The sequence below is a fragment of the Sciurus carolinensis genome, chromosome 2, assembly GCF_902686445.1.
Source record: "Sciurus carolinensis chromosome 2, mSciCar1.2, whole genome shotgun sequence".
NCBI lineage: Eukaryota > Metazoa > Chordata > Mammalia > Rodentia > Sciuridae > Sciurus > Sciurus carolinensis.
Window position 1 is genome coordinate 20,549,239 of NC_062214.1, and position 20,132 is coordinate 20,569,370.

General features: G+C 44.5%; 1 protein-coding gene across 1 annotated transcript in view; it reads right to left on the reverse strand.

Annotated features, from left to right (window-relative positions):
- Ctnnbl1 (catenin beta like 1) overlaps positions 1–20,132 on the reverse strand; it is a 152,204-nt gene that overhangs the window by 92,397 nt on the left and 39,675 nt on the right. Inside the window, exons 4-6 of the mRNA XM_047541054.1 lie at positions 17,108–17,247; positions 8,546–8,643; positions 1,300–1,393 (exon numbers count right to left, since the gene is read on the reverse strand). Of these exons, the coding sequence (XP_047397010.1) occupies positions 1,300–1,393; positions 8,546–8,643; positions 17,108–17,247 (332 nt within the window). The remainder of the gene's footprint in view (positions 1–1,299; positions 1,394–8,545; positions 8,644–17,107; positions 17,248–20,132) is intronic.

A 20,132-nucleotide genomic window follows, 5' to 3' on the forward strand; every position in this document is an offset into this window, starting at 1 on the left:
ACATCGGGCACCCAGGACAGGCGACAGGGATAGATCTCCCAGCTCTGGGCAGATATCCAAACTGAAACAAGACAGATCTCTGCAGACTGCCAGGCTGGGGGCCTTTTCCATTACACCAGCTCCTTTTTATTAACAGGTGACTTTTCTTTTGATAAGAATTTTTTGGTATGGGGGGTACCAGGGATTGAGCTCAGGGACACTCAACCACTGAGTCACATCCTAGTCCTTTTTTGTATTTTATTTAGAGACAGGGTCTCACTGAGTTGCTTAGCGCCTTGTTGTTGCCGAGGCTGGTTTTGAACTCAAGATCCTCCTGCCTCAGCCTCCTGAGCCATTGGGATCACAGGCGTGTGTGCAACCACGCCTGGCGTGATAAGCTTTTGGTTCTGCAAAATCCCGCCCTAGGATGATAGATGGCGATGCACCTTCTGGCTCTGGACTAGCACTTGTTCTCTCTTCTCTTACTCCCTGGGTGCCCATCTTCCCCCTGCTTTATGATAATCATCACTGATGAAAGTCTAGAACTACAAAAGAACTCTGTGGCCAACACAAAGGAGCAGAGAGAGAATCTAATCTCATCAAAACTTTTGCTTCCACTGGGCCTCATCCACAACTCAAGCTCTGCTTAGATATGTCACCTCTGGTCCTACACGGCAGCGACCATTGATGAAGAGGACGGCCCAAAGGCACACTTTTAAATAGGCTATTTGTTTGGCAACTTTGCAAAAGGAAGGACTGGGAGATCTGAGGAGGGGAAGAAAGAGAAGAAATACTGCAGAGGAATCCACTTAAATGTTCATCCGATACAGGGGCAGCCAAGTTAGTAGCAGTATTTCAACCCAGAGTTTACAAAGCAATCTATATTTAAGATGAGGAATAAACACTGTTTTTCAAAGAAAACGTCCTTCTAATGGCACACAGCTGGCCAAAAGTTTCTAGTTCCACTGAAGGAGAGTGATTAGAAAAGCTAACATGAAAAAATGACTTAAAATTCTTAAATATATACTTTTCCAAGGGCAGGGGTGGGATTCTGAATAGATTTCATCCTCAGCGTTGGAGGCAAAAGCCTGCTGACGGAGCCAGAGCTCTCATCTCAGAACGCACCAAACTACTCAGTGGATTTCTGCTTTCATTACCTGCAAGCCAAACCCAAACTGCAGTTATATGAAATGTACACACACGTCTTCATTTCGGAAAAGGCAGTTTGGGGAAAGCAGGGAAGAAAACACTCCCATGTTGACTGCATTCTGAGGGAGGAGGGGCAAGGAGCACGGGACGCACAGGTGCCCTCCAGCTCACCCAGGGTGTTGTGGACGCCATCCGCCTCCTCTCTCACGGACTCATCCAGCCGCTCCAGATTCTGCACCAGCAGCGCTACCACCTGCCCATCCACCTGCAGGAACAGAGAAGCAAAGGGAGAGAGGGACACGTGTCACAAATAGGCCCCCAGGAGTTCCCCCTCCCACACTCATGCTGTGCTAACCCACCCCTTCCTGTGAGCCCTAAAGTGCCCCAAGGCAAGGAAAGGGCAGTGTCCTTATCTCTCACTTGGGACGGGGAGGTTGGGGGGAAGGACCTGAAGTTGAAGGAAACAGAGTGCAAGTCAAGGTTACAAAGGCAGTGCGTGACCAAGCGCTGGTACGTGAACCCAGACCTCTGACACCAAGTCAGGTGCTCCTTTCTCCTCCTCACAAGAGGGCCCGCTGGAGCCAGGCCAGTGGCTCATTCAAGCCAAACACATTCCTGGACCACAGCACCAGAGCTGTGCAGTCAGCAGGTTTACTAGTCACATTTACGCTGACTTCAAAATCTAGGGTTAAACTCAAAACATTCCAACTTTCCATGCCAAGCTTTTATGAAAGACTTTCTAGTCCCTTCTTAAAAATTAGAATATTTATGGCAAAATGTGTGGTATTTGAACTACATTTAATGGACAAAAATGCTACTGTGCTTCTCCTATTTAATCTGATTCACACATTTGAAGATAAACAGGAAACCTGTAGTAGCTATGTGGCACAACCCCCGCACAAGAGGCTGAGGACTTCACCAGGGCCACATGGCTACAGAGCAGTGGCAACAGAAGCACAAACCAGCTTCCCTTCTGCTTGGGAGAAGCAGCACTCTTCCCACCCTGTGCACCTCCTGCCCACAATCTGGACTCTGGGCAGCCGCCCTTGGGGGCCCCAAGCCAGGTCAGGGAGGGACAGTGAAGAAACACCTAATTTTCTGTCATCAAGAAGTGATTATCCACCTGGTGACAGTTCCAAGTGGGCAGTCATGAAGACACCAGCTGCTGCATACTTGTTGTGTATCCTCATTCCCAGAGCCTCAGTTTCCTCACTCAGGAAATTGGGATGAGTTGCATAGATCAGATGAAAATACGACAGGCCTTACTCTGGGTTAGGTTCAAGGCAGCAGCTCGGAAACTCAAGCAGAGTGTGAATCTAGCCCTTCACCCCTCCTGAGACCTGATTATTCACTGCTCACATTCCCACTGGCTAAGATAAAGCCAAGTACCTCAAAGGCAGGTTCCTCACCTCATTCATCTTGGTACACCCTCCAAGGTACAACCCATCCTTAGCCATTGCAGACACCCCGTAAACGTCACTGTGAAATGGCTGATGGAGCACCTCATTTGTGCACTGACATGGGCTCACAGGTACTGCTCCACGTAGCCTCATGAAATCCTCACAGCTTTTACAGGTAAGAGAGCAAAAGCTTAGAGAGGTTAATTAGCCTGGCCCAAAGTTACACCAGGCAGCGATGACCAGCTCTGAAGACCATTTTTTCCTATTATAGCCTATTACTTTGGTGAGGAGAGAGAAGGAAATGGTCTTGTTCAACTGATGCTTCCGGAGCACTTATGTGGAAGGCAGGCATTCCACAGACCCGGTCTAAACCCAGACTGCAGAAGGAAGCAAGGGCAAGAGGGACAGACGTGGACATGAGGCCTCTCCACTCTCTCTGGGTGAGACTCAAGGGAAACATCTGAAATCACTGACCAATTCGCACTACCTTAATTATGAGCAAGTTACTTTTCTAGGCTCTCTTTGTGCCTGGTACGAGCACCAGTAGGGGAGCCTCCTGGAGGGGATGCTGATGCCGGAGCTGAGGGCGCCCACACGCAGGAAAGAGCTGTTTTCCCCCTCGTACCAGGAGACACAATCTTGCTCTCAAATCTCACAGCCAGCAAAAGCTTCACCTAAGAAATCCACTGCAATGTTTTTCTTAATTAATTGGACAATTTGGGTATGTGAGAGAAAACAGAAAAACATCTGGGGGAAGAGTATGAACCATGTCACAGTTTGTTTTTCCCTAAATCACCCTGATTGACTTATAATCTCTCTGAATCCTAAAGCAGCAGACACTGCAACTCCGCTGTGTATCAAACTGCCTGTCAGTTCTGCAAACTGCTTCACCAGCGTCAACTGCTTATTGCTGCTTTATCTGCATTATTTCCCCTTTTCCTTAATTCTTAGTTATGCTTCCCATCTCTGCTGTCTGCAAAGTGGTGGGGACAGTGGCAGTGAGCGACGCGCTCAAATCCTAGAGCTGAATGGCTATGGATAATGGGCGTCTGGCTGGAGGAAAATCTTTTTTCTTGTTACGGAAATCTAACTTCTAACAGGCAGTCTTTTTAAGATTGCAAAGTGTGAAACTTTATGTTTAGTTGGGCTAAATGCAATTTTATCTGATTGCAGAAGGGCCAAAAGCAGTCAAAATACATTTAGCTCAGAAAACCCTTGGAAAAGTATTTATATTATGTATGGCTCTAGAGATCACCTAGTAAGAAGTACAAATTAGCATTCTGTCCTACTCTCGCTAACCCCTTGGGTCTACCTTCAATTTTCTGGACCTGTGACGAAGTCTGAAACTAAAAACAAATCCTGCTCAGGGATTAAAGCATCAGCCAGAGCAGCCTGGCCTTGGAAATCAGGACTGTCCTCGCCTGTCGTTTTCTGATAAGTCACTGGGTATTTCTGCTCGTCAGCAGGTCTCCCAGACAACATTCCAGAAGGTCTCAGTCACACAAAGTTCAAGGGCATGATCAGGCATCCTTTTCCACTTGATCAAACAGGATGGATATAAGAGAAGAGGAGAAAATAGAGAGAGAGGCAGATGAGAGGGTTTGAAGGAGGATTCTTTTTCTGTCTGGTACAATCTGCCAAAAAGCTTTCCCCAGAGTTAGACTGGAGTTTTTCCACCTACCAGGAATTTCAGAAATTTCATATTTATAAAACAACAATAAATATAAAACTCCACAACCACTGGATCTTGATCAAACAAGTTTTAAGGATACACATGGTAATATGGTTATAATGCAAAACTCAGGCCTGTTGTAATGTAATTAATAACAGTTTACCTTCCATTCTTGTTCCTTGTATTCACTATCTGCACAGCTGCCAGAGTGGTCTTTTGAAGTGTTTGGTCAGACTGTGTTACCACCCTGTGCACACTGGCCATCACCAGAGATAATGTCTACGGCAGCCAGGTGGCCTGGCCCTGGCCTTCCCCAGCTAGTCTGGCTATACCCACCAGGATGGCCGTTTCTCTGTTCCTTCACTTTGTCAAGCTCATTTTCATCTCAGTCTCTGCCCTTGTCCCACCTTGCTCTAGATCATTCTGAATGGCTGGTTTCTTCTTGTCACCCAGAATCCAGGACTTACCTGAGAACTCAATCTGACTTCCTGCCACTTGATATCACATCACTCTATTTTAATTCCCTGTGTAACAGAGAATCACTCTGATAGTTTTCTTGTTCATTTATTTATTGTTTTTCCCTACCCTAGAATATAATCTCCACCAAAGCAGAGACTCTTTCAGTCTTACAACTCTACATCCAATTGCCTAGTAGCAGAACATGCTGAGCACTCAGTAAGCACTAAGTGAATGAAGGAACAAGTGAGTTTTGCTCATGAACAAACAAAGATGAAGGCAAGAACATTAATAGAAATAGGGAGGAACAGGATCCAGAAATGTACAGTGAGTACCCCTAAAGCAACATGAGACCTGCTAAGCTCAGTCTCACCTGGGCAGCCCCAACACCAAGTCCCAGTCAAACCAATCTGGAGCTCCACGTTCAACACTTAAGCAGAGTCAACGAAGGGCAAGAACGGGCTCTTCGTATCAAAGCCACGTTGGTGAAACCCTTTACGACTCCTAGCCAGTGTGTGGTCCAGTCACACTTTCACCTGCTCTGGCTGCCACACCTCCAGGCCCTCTCACAGGTAGGCCTCCTTCAGGGCATGGCCAGCACCCGCAGCTCTGCAGTCAGCCCTGATTCTTCTCCATGAGTCGTGACTACTCCATCCTCTTCATTTCACAGAAGCCTCAATCTCTCACAGCCCTTTTTGATACTCTGCCTCAAATTACCATTACTTATTTTTTCTTAAAAAAAAAAAAATCCTAACTCTTTAGCATTGGATATCTTATTTAGGCCCATGCCATCTGAATATTTTTTTAAATATTTATTAAAAATGTTTTTTGAAACATATTTGAACTGAAAGTGCTTGAATTTAATAAACCTTCACAAACATCCCACTGTGTGGCAGATGATACTTGTCATTCTAACTTGACATTTACTAACTGTTTAATATCTGCCAGACATGATACCTTTACAACAATAAAGGCCCACATTTACTGGCCATAAATATCTCAATTATCCCTCATGTTGGCACTATGTAATGGGCACTACTGTTATCTCCATTTTACAGACAAAAAAGCCAAGGATGGAGTGGTCGGTAGCTTTCCCAAGGACATGGTAAGTGACAGAACCACCACTTTGCTCCCCCAACTGAGACCACAACTCAGTGGTCTCACTGAGACTGCTCTAATGCAATCTGCCAAATTCCCAGATGTACAAAGTGCTAGGGGAACACGAATTCCACTGAGGTGATAAGTCTGGGAAAACTCAGAAGAGCTAAGGTTGAAGCTGGGCTGTGCAGGAGGAGGAGGGCTCCTGGTGACCTGGAGAAGCGAGGCCAGTCAAGCTGCAGGCAGCATGAGAAAGGCACAGGACTCCAAACTCACAGCAAGTCTGGGAAGAGTAAGTAGAAAAGTAACTGCAGGCTAATCACTACTCCAAAGCCATCTTTCGAGAGGTGAGCCAGGGAACTGCCATCAGAGTGATATACCCTCCAGTTTACTATTTGCCAGGAAGGAGTCCACTGGCAAAGCCACGTCTTCCAAAGCACAAATGTGTATTCGCTTTTTGCATGAGGAACACCAGTAGGTGTAAACCAAAATGTAAAACTTCCAAAGAGCCCCAAGAATGCCAGAGCAGCACTCTTTCCCCACAAATGTGCTATTCTATTACTTGAGACTTACAACAGGGAAAAAAGACCAAGGCAATAACTGCAAACTGCACACAACAATAAATCCTGCCACATGCCCTCTAGCCTCTGCTCAAGCAATTCCAGGCTTCCGACATTGGCCCCAAATTAAAACTACAAAGACAACTCAACCCTTGTAATATGAGAATACTTATCAAACTTCTCCCTCAATGTGGCACAAGGGTAGCGAAAAATAAATGGAAGACCACTTGCCGGTTCTGCTCTCTGATATTTAATGGTGCTTTCTGACTGGTTGCAGAAGAACAAATAATACATTGGAGTCTGGAATGTTCAATGTTTGTGATTCACACCAGCCCCACCAGGATAAAGCTGTAAGAATCAAAATCTTAAAATAATATCATCATAAAGAAACTAAACAAACAGAAAACCCTGTATAGCAGCTACCTAATGGCTCCCCAGACTGAGGATGAACTGTTTCTTTCCAAACAGACAATAAAATCTGCAAGATCCAGCCTTTGTTGGTGGGCTTGGTGACACAGAAAGCACAAAGGGGGCTTTTGTGTGAACTGCTGCTCCTGGGTCGGTTTTACATGCAGCAGCCAGGCTAGCTGTTCCTCTCTTGTCTTCTCCATTCACACGGGCAAGGATGGTAATTAGAATCAGCCCAGGGACCAGGCAGGAAGGCTCGTTCAGGGCCACTGTAATTAACCTCTGGAAGGTAAGACTGCACAAATGGCACCGTGGAGACACAGTGCAGGAGCAGCTGCCACGGCCTCCCCTCAGATGCTCCTCAAAACAAAAGAACACCCCAGCAACATCCCCTGCTTTCTGCACAGTGGTCCCAAGGAAAAATAAAAGCCCTGATCCTACCAAAGTGGCAGCTCACTCCAGGAAGGAGCATGTAAGAAAAATGGCCATAGAAATTTCCATCTCAGTTTCACCATGGCCCTACTGGACTCCAGCCTCCCTCTCTGTGAGGGAGAGTTCTTCATATCCAGTGGGTTCACAACCCCATCACTCACACCAAATGCCAGCAGCTGGCACAGCACAGGGGAAATTTCTGGTGTCAAGAACCTTAGGAGAAAGGGTAAAGAGGGCTGGGTCATATAGCAGTGCAGTCTCTGAACCATCTGGGGCCCCTGTCCAGGCAGTTCTGAGTCAGTGGTCTTGGATGGGCCAGAAAGCAGCCAAATAAGTACCTGGGTGCTTTCAATGCAAGTGGCTGCAATGATCTTAGATAAACTCTGCAAACTACTCCAAAATTGGCACTTACCTCGTTACCAGAGGAAAGGCAAGGGAAGACAACAGTATGGAGGGGAGATCCACAGAGCCCTGGGAGCTGGCAGAACTCCATGGGCGAGTCAGGGTAGGAGGCTGGACCAGACCCACTCCCGCCATAGGCCAACGGTGGTGCCTCCTCAGTCTGGAGCCCTCTCTGACCCTCTCTGGCAAGGGAGTCTGGTGTGGTGGGAAGAGAACTGGGGTGCAGGTTGCAGTCTCAGTGGTCAAAGGACTGGCCAAGTGACCCAAGGGAAACCTTCTTTTCTGCCTCTGGATCTCCTCGATGTCAGGTGATGAGACCAGAGGGCAATCAGCCAACTGGGTTTATCTCATGTACCAAGACCTTTGCACTGGCTGCTACTTGGAACAAAGGCTGAGGATTCAGAGGCTTTATCTAGCTCCACAAAAAGGAACCCGAAGTCATGAGGCCCTGTGTGCTCCAGGCAGGGGATGCAACCCTGGTAGATGAGCTCTACGGTTTATTTTCTTTCAACATTCTCCAGTGCCTCTCTGATGACCCAGTTCAACAATACCCTTCCACATGGGATTATAAAACCCCAAAGAGAAAATAAACGTCAGTGGAGGCTCTTAGTAGAAAGGTCAGTAGTGGTACAATAAGGGACGGGGAGCATGGAGTCAAAGAGGACACAGGTTCAAATCCCAGCTCTGTGACCACAGGGATGGCTTTCCACCTCTCTAAGCCTCAGCAATAATACCCATCAGAAGGACGTGGCCAGGAGGGAACAGAGGGAACAGGATGAGCAATGGCCTGCTTACAAGAGTGCTACCTTTTCATAGCCCTTGACTAACGTGTCCCACAGAGTACAGAACCCCTACAAGATGCACTTCCATGTCTGTCTCCACCCATTCCAACCAGCCCAGCCACAAAATTCTACTGACGCCACTCAGATACGATACAATGCCAACGCCTTAAGCAAACCTGCAAAACCCCAGGGGGATGTGCAACTTACCAGCGCATCGATGAGGACTTCCGCTCCCTCTTCACTCTCGTGGAGGGTGTCAATATCTGTCAGTTCCTGAAGCAAGTCAACCACAGCGATGGACACATGTGACAAGTGTTAAGGGATCACGCACGTACTGGAACCTACAGATGTGTCATGAATATCCGAGGTCCTCTGTTTCCTCGTCAGTTGCTTCATCTCCATTTATCCTTAATACACTCTGGATTTAATCAACCTCTCTTCAACAAGGTCCCTCCCCCAGTGGGTGCTCAGTCAACAGGTAACCAAAGTACTCAGGCTCCTTCCTGATGCCGCCTTCCCGGCAACTTATTCCATAAGTTCACTGCATGAATTTCCAAACTAAAGAGATTACTTGGGAGGTCGCTTTTCCAGTGAGAAACAGGCTAACATCTTTAATCCTATCTCATAATTTAAACTCTTGAAGCTCAGTGTCACTTTTACTACCTGGTACTGTTCACCTTGAAAGGCAGTGGAGGTGGTTGGTACTCCCCAGGGAATCCTCAGAGATTAGGCAGAATGAAGTCGGTTGGAGAAACAGCAAGAAGGGTTACATGGGGCACCACTGGGCCACCCACCTTCTCCCCTTGAACTCCATACTACCTTGAACTTAGGGTAAAGGTGAACACGGGCACCAGCCCCTAGGTAAAAACAGGAGAAAGAGGCTGGAGTTGAGGCTCAGTGGTAGAGCACCTGCCTAGCACACGGAGGCACTGGGTATCCATCCTTAGCACCACATAACAATAAATAAATCAAATCAAGGTATTGTGTCCTTCTACAACTAAAAAAAATTTTTTTTAAAAAACAGGAGAAAGAGAGGGAGGTATAAGGGAAATAAAACACAAAAGGGAGAAAAAAGGAATCATGTCTGGAAACTGGAAGGCAGAACTAAACTTAGAACTAAGATTCCCTTTCCCCACCTGGAAATACACGCGCACACACGCGCACGCACGCACACACACCCTCCTCGTAGGGTCAACCTGCAATCACTGACTGCCGTGATACATGAAACACTACACCATGATAAAGGCAAATCTGTTCTTCATTTTGGGCCTCAGTCTCCTCATCTGTAAAGTGATAAAGCTAGAAAAACAAAGCCGATTTAAAAAAATCATACAGCACAGGCAATAACAACATGCAACAAACGAGGAACCAGACACCACAACTGCAGGCACCCTGAATTGAGCTGGGAGACTCGGAATAACTAACTAGAAAAAAACTGGTCAGAAAATAAGCAACTAAATAGATGAGAGCTGGTAGGCTAGAAAGCAAAACCACAGGAACGAAAGTGAAGAAACCAGAATGCACAAAGCCCTCTGCAGAGGAGAGGGCAGAGGACCCAGGAAGGGGAGGAGTTATAATTATGAGAACACTCTGAAAGAATGATCTCGGCTTGGGAGACACACTACGACCTCGAGTTCAGGGGCTGGGGGCTAGGCAGAGTGGGCAGACAGTGGGCAGCTGGGGAGGGTCGGAGGGGTCTGAAGGGGGAAGTCCCGCTCCAGAGCTGCTGCACAGAAGGGACCCAAATGCAAGACAAGGGTCAGAAGCAGGGCAGTTCTACTAGCACCAGAAAAAAATAAAAAGATGCAGGACAGATAAACAAGAACCACAGGACTTGCTAACTGCTAACTGATGTTCTGGGTATTTTATGAACATCTTTTACTGAAAGAAACATTACTTGCAGTGAAAGAGACACTACCAACAGTCGGCTGCAGCTCCCAGTCGGCTGCCACCGTGGGGACCACGTGGTCACCCTACGGCGCCCTGTAGCTAAGCTATGCTAGGCTAGGCTAGGTATATTACATGAGTTTTCAACCGGAGGGCTTTTTCAGGACATGAGCCCACTGTAAGTGAAGGAGCATCTGAAAGGTCAACGTATGAGGAGCCAGCAAGCTTGAGAACAGGGTCCTGTCGTGGGCATCTTGCTTTGTATCTTTAGTGAGCTGCACACTGCCGTAGTTACCATTAGCCAAGCAGTCTTGTGTGAGCCCCTCTATTTCCTCGAAGCTTCACTTCCTTATCTGTAAAATGGGGGTAATGGTCTCTGCCCAGCCTATCCCTCTGCAGACCTACAAGAAACCAAAGTCATCAGGTCTGTCAAAGGCCAGGTGAAGAGATTCAGATATGAAAGCACTAAATACAGACTAAGTTGAGCCTTCTCACAGAACGTCCAAAGCCCTCATTATTGCCTTCATTTTTCCAAGTCTCTAAAATATAAAATTTAAGCTAACGGCCACATGGTCCTCCTTTCTGGGTCACAATGGGTTGGAAGATCGAAGTTTATATTTCAGCTATGCCAGACATTCAGATGGATGGAGTCCTTATTCAGCCTCTGAGGGCCTGTGAGCCAAATTACCACTTCCTTCTTTGATCAGATTCATGCCATGCTCACAGATGTGTCACATTAAACCTAGAAACTTAAAAAAAAGGAAAAAAAAGATTTTGACAATAGTAGTGATTTTATATAATAATAGGATAAATGTCTTAACTTTAACCAAGAAAACTGGTTTGTTATAACGTTCCAGTGAATTATCCCCTACATTTCTGTCTCAGTTGAGAAGTTTAACAGGAGATCACCTCTTCACCAGGTCTGGCAAACATCTCAGCAATCCGGCCTCTAACTGATTTTACATACATCCCTGCCTCTCACAAAATACCATTTCAGCAAGGCAGTAACGAGTCCATACTTGCGATCATCAACCCCCAGGTAATATATGACCCAAAAGACAGAAGATCATTTGAAGACCGGAAAGAGGAATGAGAACCAGAACTACAGATCAACAGACAAACGAAGTCTCAATCTTGATAAGAAAATTCAGCTTTGCTCTGCCACCCACCTAGCTTTTCTTCACAAGCAGAGGCTGGGCATGGGTGACAGGCTTTTCCACTATAGTTATAATTTCATTTCACAAGGTAAAGGGCTCTCCCGCCCAAGAATAATAGAAGAACAGAGAGCCAGTCTCTCTGTGAATTACTGAAATACAGCTTCTGATAGCCTATTTTGTCATGTCGGGTAGAAAGGCCACCCCACTCACTCCTTCTGTACCTGTCCACTATTAGGGCAATAAGCTAGTACAACAGCGAAGTCGAAAAGACCAGCCAGGTACAAAATGGTCCATAACACAATGGATCCTGGAGAAAGAGTAGTGTTTACTTCTATTTTTTGCTCTACATATTTGTTATTTGGCCTGATACCACTTGGAGTCTTGGTACAGAAACTGAGTGTTAATCTTAGTAATCTCCAATGAGATGTGTCCACAAGGAACAAAGTTATTAAAAAGTAAAAATAAAAAAAAAAAGAGGAAGAGGAATAAGATGCATTAAGCAGATGGTTTTCTACAAGTAATTTCAAAAAGGTTTTCTTAAGAAAATTAACCAGTGTAGATGCAAAGAATATAAATGATTTAATGCAACAAATATGGCTTCTTAAAACTGTTTTGTCTTAGATAGGACAGTGATTAAATACAGCTCCAATGATGCAGGTGAATTTCAAACACAAAGTGGTCTGTTTCTCTTAAAATAGCTGGCACAAAGCTACTCAGAACAAACCTGAACTCTTAATTTTACCCCAATCCTAGATCAAACTCATATGAAAAAGATGCATTCATTCAACATTAATACCCATTAACTGCTGTGGACACCATTATGACGTAGGGAAAACGTCCAAAGCAGGCTAACCTTCCAGGGACATGGACTTCACCTTATCCTCATAAACAAGATAACTAAATTGCCACTTTGGCACATTTTTATCTAACATGCCTAACTTCACAGCATATTTAGCAGGCTCAAAAAAAGGGAGGGAAGAGGTGGCTTATCAAAACATATTATCAAGGACGTCAGATGACAAATGAGAAAAAGAAGTCAATTTTTTCAGGTGCAATTTTGATTGTGGAAATATCAAAACAAGAATAACTCCTAGCAAAACAAAAGCTCAAGATATGCAAGTCTCATTAGTGCCCGCAGGAAAGCCCTGGAGCAATACCCCTCCGACCCAGTTCAATTAGGACAGAGCCCCTGAGGAGGCTCAAACCCTTCCCAGCCCAATTCTCGCTCATTAACCCTGGGTCTCTAACACGAGGTGCCCTGTTCTACCGTGCACCCCCGCTGGGAAGATAAGGTATGTCTTAACCAGTTTGTTCCACTTTAGGATTATCAGACTCAAACTACGAGGTTCAATTGATCCCTGTTTGCCTTAAAACAACAGTAACAACAACAACAACAAAAAACTGTTTGCTCCTTCTTTTCGAGGGTCCCAAGGCAATTCTTCACAAAATCCGACTGAACAAATCTGCAAGTCCTCCTGAATTTCGAAACTCTGAGAAAACTAAACAATAATTTAGACAATACTGGTCATGACCACTCCCTAAAATTATTCCACATAAAAGGGAGCTATTCCATCTGCACCAATGATCTCAATAACTAACATACAAATTTCTCTCTTCCCACCTATTAGTATGCAACACACTGTATTGATGACTTAAGTTAACATTACAATGAGACCTCATTTTTCTGAATCACAAAGGGTGGAGAGAAAGCAGTTTTAATAAAATTTGGTTTAGATTACTGTATCTTTTTTTTAAGTGAAAGAATAGGGCACTTAGCTGGGGAGCTGTAGTCATTATCAAAACAAACAAACAAAAACAAAAACAAAACCATGGACCTGATATCCTGACAGGCTTGTAAAGACTACATGAGCAGCCAGCAAGGCCACATCAGCTTCCAACAGACGAAGAATGGCAGTTTCCTCTGCAAAAGTAGAGACTGTGATAACAAACCTGAAATGCCCTCTAGTCTCCACATCTATCAAAAGCTCCATCACCAATCCCCAATTCCCTGACCAGCCCCGAGTCAGAGGTGACCTACACCTCCTAAGAGCTCCAATGGCGTTTCCTCAGCACTTAACCGCTAAGGCCACAGGGGTGGTAAATTGTGTGTTTTGCTCTCAACTCTAGTTATCATTCTCGTTTCCCTAGTACCATGCGACATGCTTATCAGACAAAGCAGGAACCCCCCCAAACACCAGTGATCTACCAAAAAAGACTAGAAAGGACTCTGCTGACTTGTCATGCGGGATAAGAACACAGCAAATGACAAACACAAGATTGCTTATGAAGATGGTGCCATGGTGACTTTCATCTATTTTTTGTAGCAGAAGGGGTGCTCAGCCACCCTCTAGAGTCTTATCTTCCCTGTTTGTTTTATTCTTCTTTGTTCATTTAGGCAAACGGAAAATTTGACTCAAGCCAGGCCACAAAAACTGGTGTTTTTGGCAATACCTTAGAAAACTATCTTTCAATGTACCTTTGGTTTTATTTTTCTGTAGAAACACTCTAAATGGTTCATTAAAAAGGAGCCCGAAACATGTTCAAATGATTTGCTTTACAGGAAATTGTTTTAAAAAGCAGTATTTTGAAAAGGCAGCAGCTGTTGGGTTCCCCTTATGTTCCCTCCAAAAGCATTCAGAGCAACCCTTCACTGCCAGAGGAGCTGTGCCTCCACCCCAGCTCTTCACAGACCAGGATTCCACCCTGCAGCCAACCTAAGGTGCCGGCAGGGCTCTGCTCTCCTGGGGGAGACGGCCAGAAGCACTGACAAGCCGCACCGGCAGCAGCGACGCAGAGCGCCAGAACCAACTCTGGAGCAGTGTCTCACGGTTGAAAGGACAGAGGCACAAGCTGTTTTCTCGCATCCTCTGCCTCTTAAGGTTGCAACAAACCAGCCCCTGATCCAATTAAAATCCCTACAGTTCACGTTTTCTCCGAGAAGGACAAAGCAAAGATGACCTGTGCGCTTGCTGGGAACATAACCAGTCATGTATGGTCCTGGCTGATAAATGAAGAGTTAAAAAAGATTAAAAATTTAAGTCACAACTGCCATGAAATTGTTTATTCATGGTAAGGTGTTTTGGGCAGTTACAGCTGTACAACAGTAAATTGTTAACAACCATTTCCTGAAGAAAAATTTCCATTATAGATCACAGAGAAGACAAGAAGCAGAGCGCAACGTGCAGGGAGATGGGGTTCCGCCAGGCAGAGGATGTCAGCTGCGAGTCAAGAGGGCCCATCCTTCCCTGAAATCATGAAAAACTGTACTGTGAGGAGGATGACATTTACCCTAATTGCTGCATCTAATTAAAATTAAGATAATTAAAAAATTTCAATGCACTTTAAATGTGACGTAGGGCATAATTAGATTTTTAAAAATATCGTGAGGGCAGTTGGGTGAAGGTTAGCATACAAGACAGGGGAACAGCTTAGCTCTCAGAAAACAAGAGGGAATGGCAGTCTGTCAGAGATATTATAGGGGGATGTGTTTTCTTCCTTTTTAAAGACCAGAACTTAACAACATGGAACATCTGCGCCCTTGCCTTTCCCAAGCATGCCTACGTGGAGCGTGCTTCTCATGTCAGTCTTCTCCCCAGCGGGAACCGGCTGGTGAATCAGCAAAATGTCAGTATCTTCGGAAAGCTGCTACTATTATTTTGAGTTGGCAGGAAGAGAAAAAACAATGAGAGCTGTGTTTCCAGAAACATAACAGGTGATTCTGGCATTAATTCACAGGATAAGGTTGCCTAAGCCACTCTGCTGGAGATGTGGTAAAGCCCACAGGGAAGACTCCAGAGCCCTGGAAGGAATGCAGAACGGGACATCAGCACCTGGAGTGCCAGCCTTGACCTCCACAGTTAGCCATCCAGCACCTGGCCTCAGACTTGTCACCACATAAACAAATAGGGCACGAGGCTAAGATACTGCTAAGGTCTGAAGGGATTCTGAAAGCTACCATTCTATAGGTGACTTGAAAGTAAAGTCACAACTTGAATGCCAATCACTAAATTTATGAGAACCACTTCGGTCTTTGAATAGGATCCATCATATGGTAGATAACTGCTACAGAATAAATGTTTACATCCTCCCCAAAATCTGTGTGTTGAAACCTAATTCCCAGTGTGATGGTGTCTAGAGGTGTGCCTTTGGGAGGTGCCCCTCACTGATGAGATGAGTGCTCTCATAAAAGGCCCAGCAAGCTCCCCACCCCTTTCACCACAGGAGGATACAGTGGACTGTCTGTGAACCAGGAAATGTACCCTCACCAGATGCCAAAACTGCCAGTGCCTGGATTTTTAATTTCCCAGAATCCAAAACTATGAAAAGCAAATTTCCACTACTTCTCAGTCACCCAGTTTATGGCATTTTGTTATAGCAGCCCAAACTGACTAAGATAATGCCTACTGTATGATACTGCTTGTGCATCCAGTACAGCTCATGGCTCCTTGGGGTCCAGGATGGTGCCTGGAACATCACAGACACTCAAAGTATGTCTACGGAATGAATCCAGGAGACCTTCCATCAAGCTCACATGGACACAAGCTAATCGATTAGGGTTCTCATATAACCCACACCCCAACAGCAACCCCTGGTGAACACAGTCCTCAGCCTGGCGACCAGCAGAGCAATTCTTAACACTGCCTAACATTACATGGAAGTATCAGAAATGTCTTAAGATTCCCCTTCAAGGAATCTGCATTAAAATTACTCACTGATTTATTCTATGAGAATTATCAGGCAGGAAAGAACCAAGTTAGACATGCTCTCAGGAGAGAGATTACCAACAGGATGAAAATAACATGAAGCAGCAGCAGAGTTCCCATGAATATCACTCAAGCAGACTAACTACATTTGTCTCTTACCTCTGGAAATCTGGAGTCAAACAGAACAACTATTGGAGGAAATTTTGGCTTAATGAACATAACTCTGTTCACAGGCACCTCAAAATTGTTTTACATTAAACCTGTTGCACACTTGAAGGCAAAGACAAAGGATGAAATGGTTTTGGAAGTCATAACTCAAATTCACTTATAAGGAACATTTACCAAGTGCCTACTGTGAGCAACAGGAACCTGCTTGGCACTCCAACAGCTTCTTGGGTCCTCTCAACAACATGGAGAGCCAAAAGTTACGAACTCTGGTTTTCCAGGTGAGGTGAGGCACATTTTATATAAGAAGTGAAACTGGGAGTCAAACCTGGCTTGTCTGCTTAGGTCTAATGCTCTTTACTGGGCACACAGACTTTTTAAGGAACTGGAATATAGCAGTGGACAAAACAGATGAGCTTTCCTGTCCTCAGGACATCCCAGTGTGCTTTCTGCCACAGCTCACTGCCTCCTCTAGTCAACTCCACTGGGCCATCTGTTAGCAGAATGATGTCTAGATCAACACATTCAAATCTGTCTGCCCTTGCCTCAATAAGGGGCTTCCAAATTCAGCTCCTGAAAATTAATGCTGCTAATGTACAAACAGATACATCATTATGAATTCTAGTACTAATAAAAGCAAATAGGACAATTAAGGATTTGCCCAAGGTTTGTTAACAGATAAAAACTAGATTTTCAGATGAGTAAAGAGCTGTGCGTGTTTCAAGATGGAAGATAATTAGAATGGAAATAGAACAGCAGACGTGACAGCACACATCAGCAGATAGACAGGAGAAGAGAGTAAACAGCGCTCCCCTCCCCGAGCCAGCCTTCTACTGAGGACAGATCTGAAAGGATATCTGTGTTATCGTGTCCCAGCAACCCAAGAAGCGACTGCACAGCATTCAGCTCCACCAGGAGGTGGTACAGGTCTGGCATGGTGGCCACCACGTGCATCTCCTGAATGATGTCATTCAGGTCCAGCTCGGACTCCATGAACCTAGGAGAGAAGAAGACAGCATCATTGAAAGGAAAGGGCACTGCTGGCTCTGAGGAGCAATAGCAACACAGACAGACAAAGAGACAATCTGTCAAAGTGTCTACCACAGACCAACCAAGAAGTACACTCATCCAAACATCATACTGTCACACAATTTCCTTGGGAAATCGATTTCCTCATTACAAAAATCAATCTTGGGTTCAGATCTCATTACAGGGTCCCCCTTACTCCTGTGGTCACAAGCTGCCTTTTAGAGGCTCTTGACGTATTTTGCAGCATTAAATGATCTGCACACCAGTCCTATGGATTAGCAACCAATACTCCTTGGTGCGGCAATTCTCTCTGGCCCTGAACTAGTTATCCCACCAATCCAAAAGGGGTTTCTTTTCCTCCCCTCTTCAGGTCAAAAGCCAATTTTTTCTCTCACCCACAGAAGGATAGTGGGATTCTGCACCTCCCCCAAAATTTCTTCCTCTCCCTCATGCTGATTAAGAGGCAGTTCCCAGGTGAGGCTGACCTAGTCTTGGGCATCCTTAACCACCACGACACCTTCCCCAGCATGACCCTCACTCACATTCTATACTAGGACCTCTCAGCAGCCTGTGCCCAGGCACGAAGCACTGAGCTACTTTGCATTCACTTTGCATACCCTCCCCTAGTGCCTGACACATAAGGAACAACCATTAAGTCGCAGGTGAACAAGACAGAAAGGTCTGTTCTGAGAAGGAAATAAGCAGATCCATGTAAAGCAACTAAATGGAGTGACTGGAGGAAGTGGTGGTTAAACACAGCCTAGGGCCAGACCACCTAGGTTTGAACCTGGCCTACCCACTTACTAGATCTCTCTAGATCTCAGTATCTTCACCTATAAATGGGGATAATAATGTTACCTGTGTCACAGGGCTACTGTAAAGCATAAAAGTAAAAACACACAAAGCACTTAGAACGACATCTAGCACAGAAGAGGCACTCTGTATTTGTTCCCATGGTTCCTACACCGTATTCCTGCTTTTAACATGACATATCCACCTTCTCCTCTAAAATGTAAGCTTCTTAAAGACAGGAAGCATATCTTTTTGTCACATATATGCACAGTTGCCTACCTTCACTGAATAGAGGTCCAAAGGAAAGGGAGCATAAGCAGGGGCTCTTGAAGTCACATGAGACTCAACAACATACAGATGCTGAGGCCTGGGCAGATACCAGATCTAGACATCTAGATTCCGTAAGGGGCAAAATCGGAAACTATGATTTTTCAAAATTTGCCCATATTTTAGATGATATCCTTTACCATCATTTTTCCCCATTATTTTTAATGATAACATTTGTATTTTTTTCTAATTACAAAATACTACTTTTTATAGAAAACAGGAAAAAGAACAAGACCTCAAAAAGTAAACAGAAAAAGGGCATGGTGACACACACCTGTAATCCCAGCTACTCAGGAGGCTGAGGCAGGAGGGTTGCAAATTTGAGGACAACCTGGGCTACTTAGCAAGGCCCTGACATTAAAAAAAAAAAAAAAAAAAGAAAAGAAAAGAAAAAGGAAAAAGAAAGGGGGGGGGTAATTGCTGGAGGGTATGCCTTAGTGGCAACACACCTGCTCAGCATGCATGAGGCCTGGGGTTCAGTCCCTACTACCACAAAAAATAAAATAAAATAAAGGGGAAAAAGGAAATGGAAATCATTCATAACCCTATAAATAAGAAATTCTCATTAGTAACATGCTGGTGTGTTTCTCAACTCATAGCCTTTTTCTCCCCAAAGTTATGCAGCATATAGCTCTAAACTCAAGTTCTGCTGCTGGTGGTAACACGGTTGAACAATTTCCCCTTCATTAACCATTCTTGGACAGCGGGACAGGCAATACCTGATGAGCTGTTGTCAGTGGCTCTCCTTCTCCCAGGGCAAAACCCCTCACTAACCACAGCACTCCTCCCAGAAGAGCCCAGACACAGCTGCACAACCCTTCACTGCAGTGTTCCAAGAAGTCTACCAGTCAATCACAGCGCGCAGGAGACTGAGTTTATCTGCAATTCTTGTTCTAAATCATAAATTTTAAATAGCTACATAGTATATTCCCTTGTGTTGTTGTACCATAATTTATTTAACCAATCCCCTTTGTCAGACATGCGGATGGCTTCTAATTTTTCCCCCATAACAAATGACACTTAGAGGCAAGCATTTCTAATTAACATGTTAGGATAAATTCCCAGGAAGGAAAGTGCCAAGGCAAAGAGTATACATGACTTAACAGATTTTGACATGTTCTGCCAGAAAGGTAACAGTATTGTAGGAGGGGTCTGATTCCTTTGTCCTCTTCACAGGCAGTATTATTTACTTAAAATCACCTCCGGTACAAGAAATAAGGCTTTTTAAAACTTTTGCATTTCACACACTAAAATGGTTAAAATTCTTCTAATGTTTACTATTTGGGTTTATTTGTCCATTTTAAAATCAGGGGCTTATCTTGATTACTGATTCATAAATGCTCTCTATATTAAGGAAATTAAGCTATCATATGTTGCAAAAAAAAAAAAAAAAAAGAAAAAACAAGAGAAAAGTATTTGCCCTTTAATTTGTGCACTGTTTTCTGACATAATGATTTATATTTATTTACTAACTTGCTTACTTTTTGACATTCATAAAGGTTTTCAAAAGCTCAGCTGGTCAATTTTTGCCTTTATGAACTCTATTTTACATGTATCCTCAGCAAAGTCTTTTCTACATTAAGATAAGATATATTTTATGGTATACTTTTGTGTTTATATATATTTAAATGTTTAATCCATCTGAATTTTAATGTATGATATAGGCTAAAGGATCAAATTTCATTTTCTGCAAGTATTTAGCCATCTGCCCCAATATGATAACTCTATCCTTTC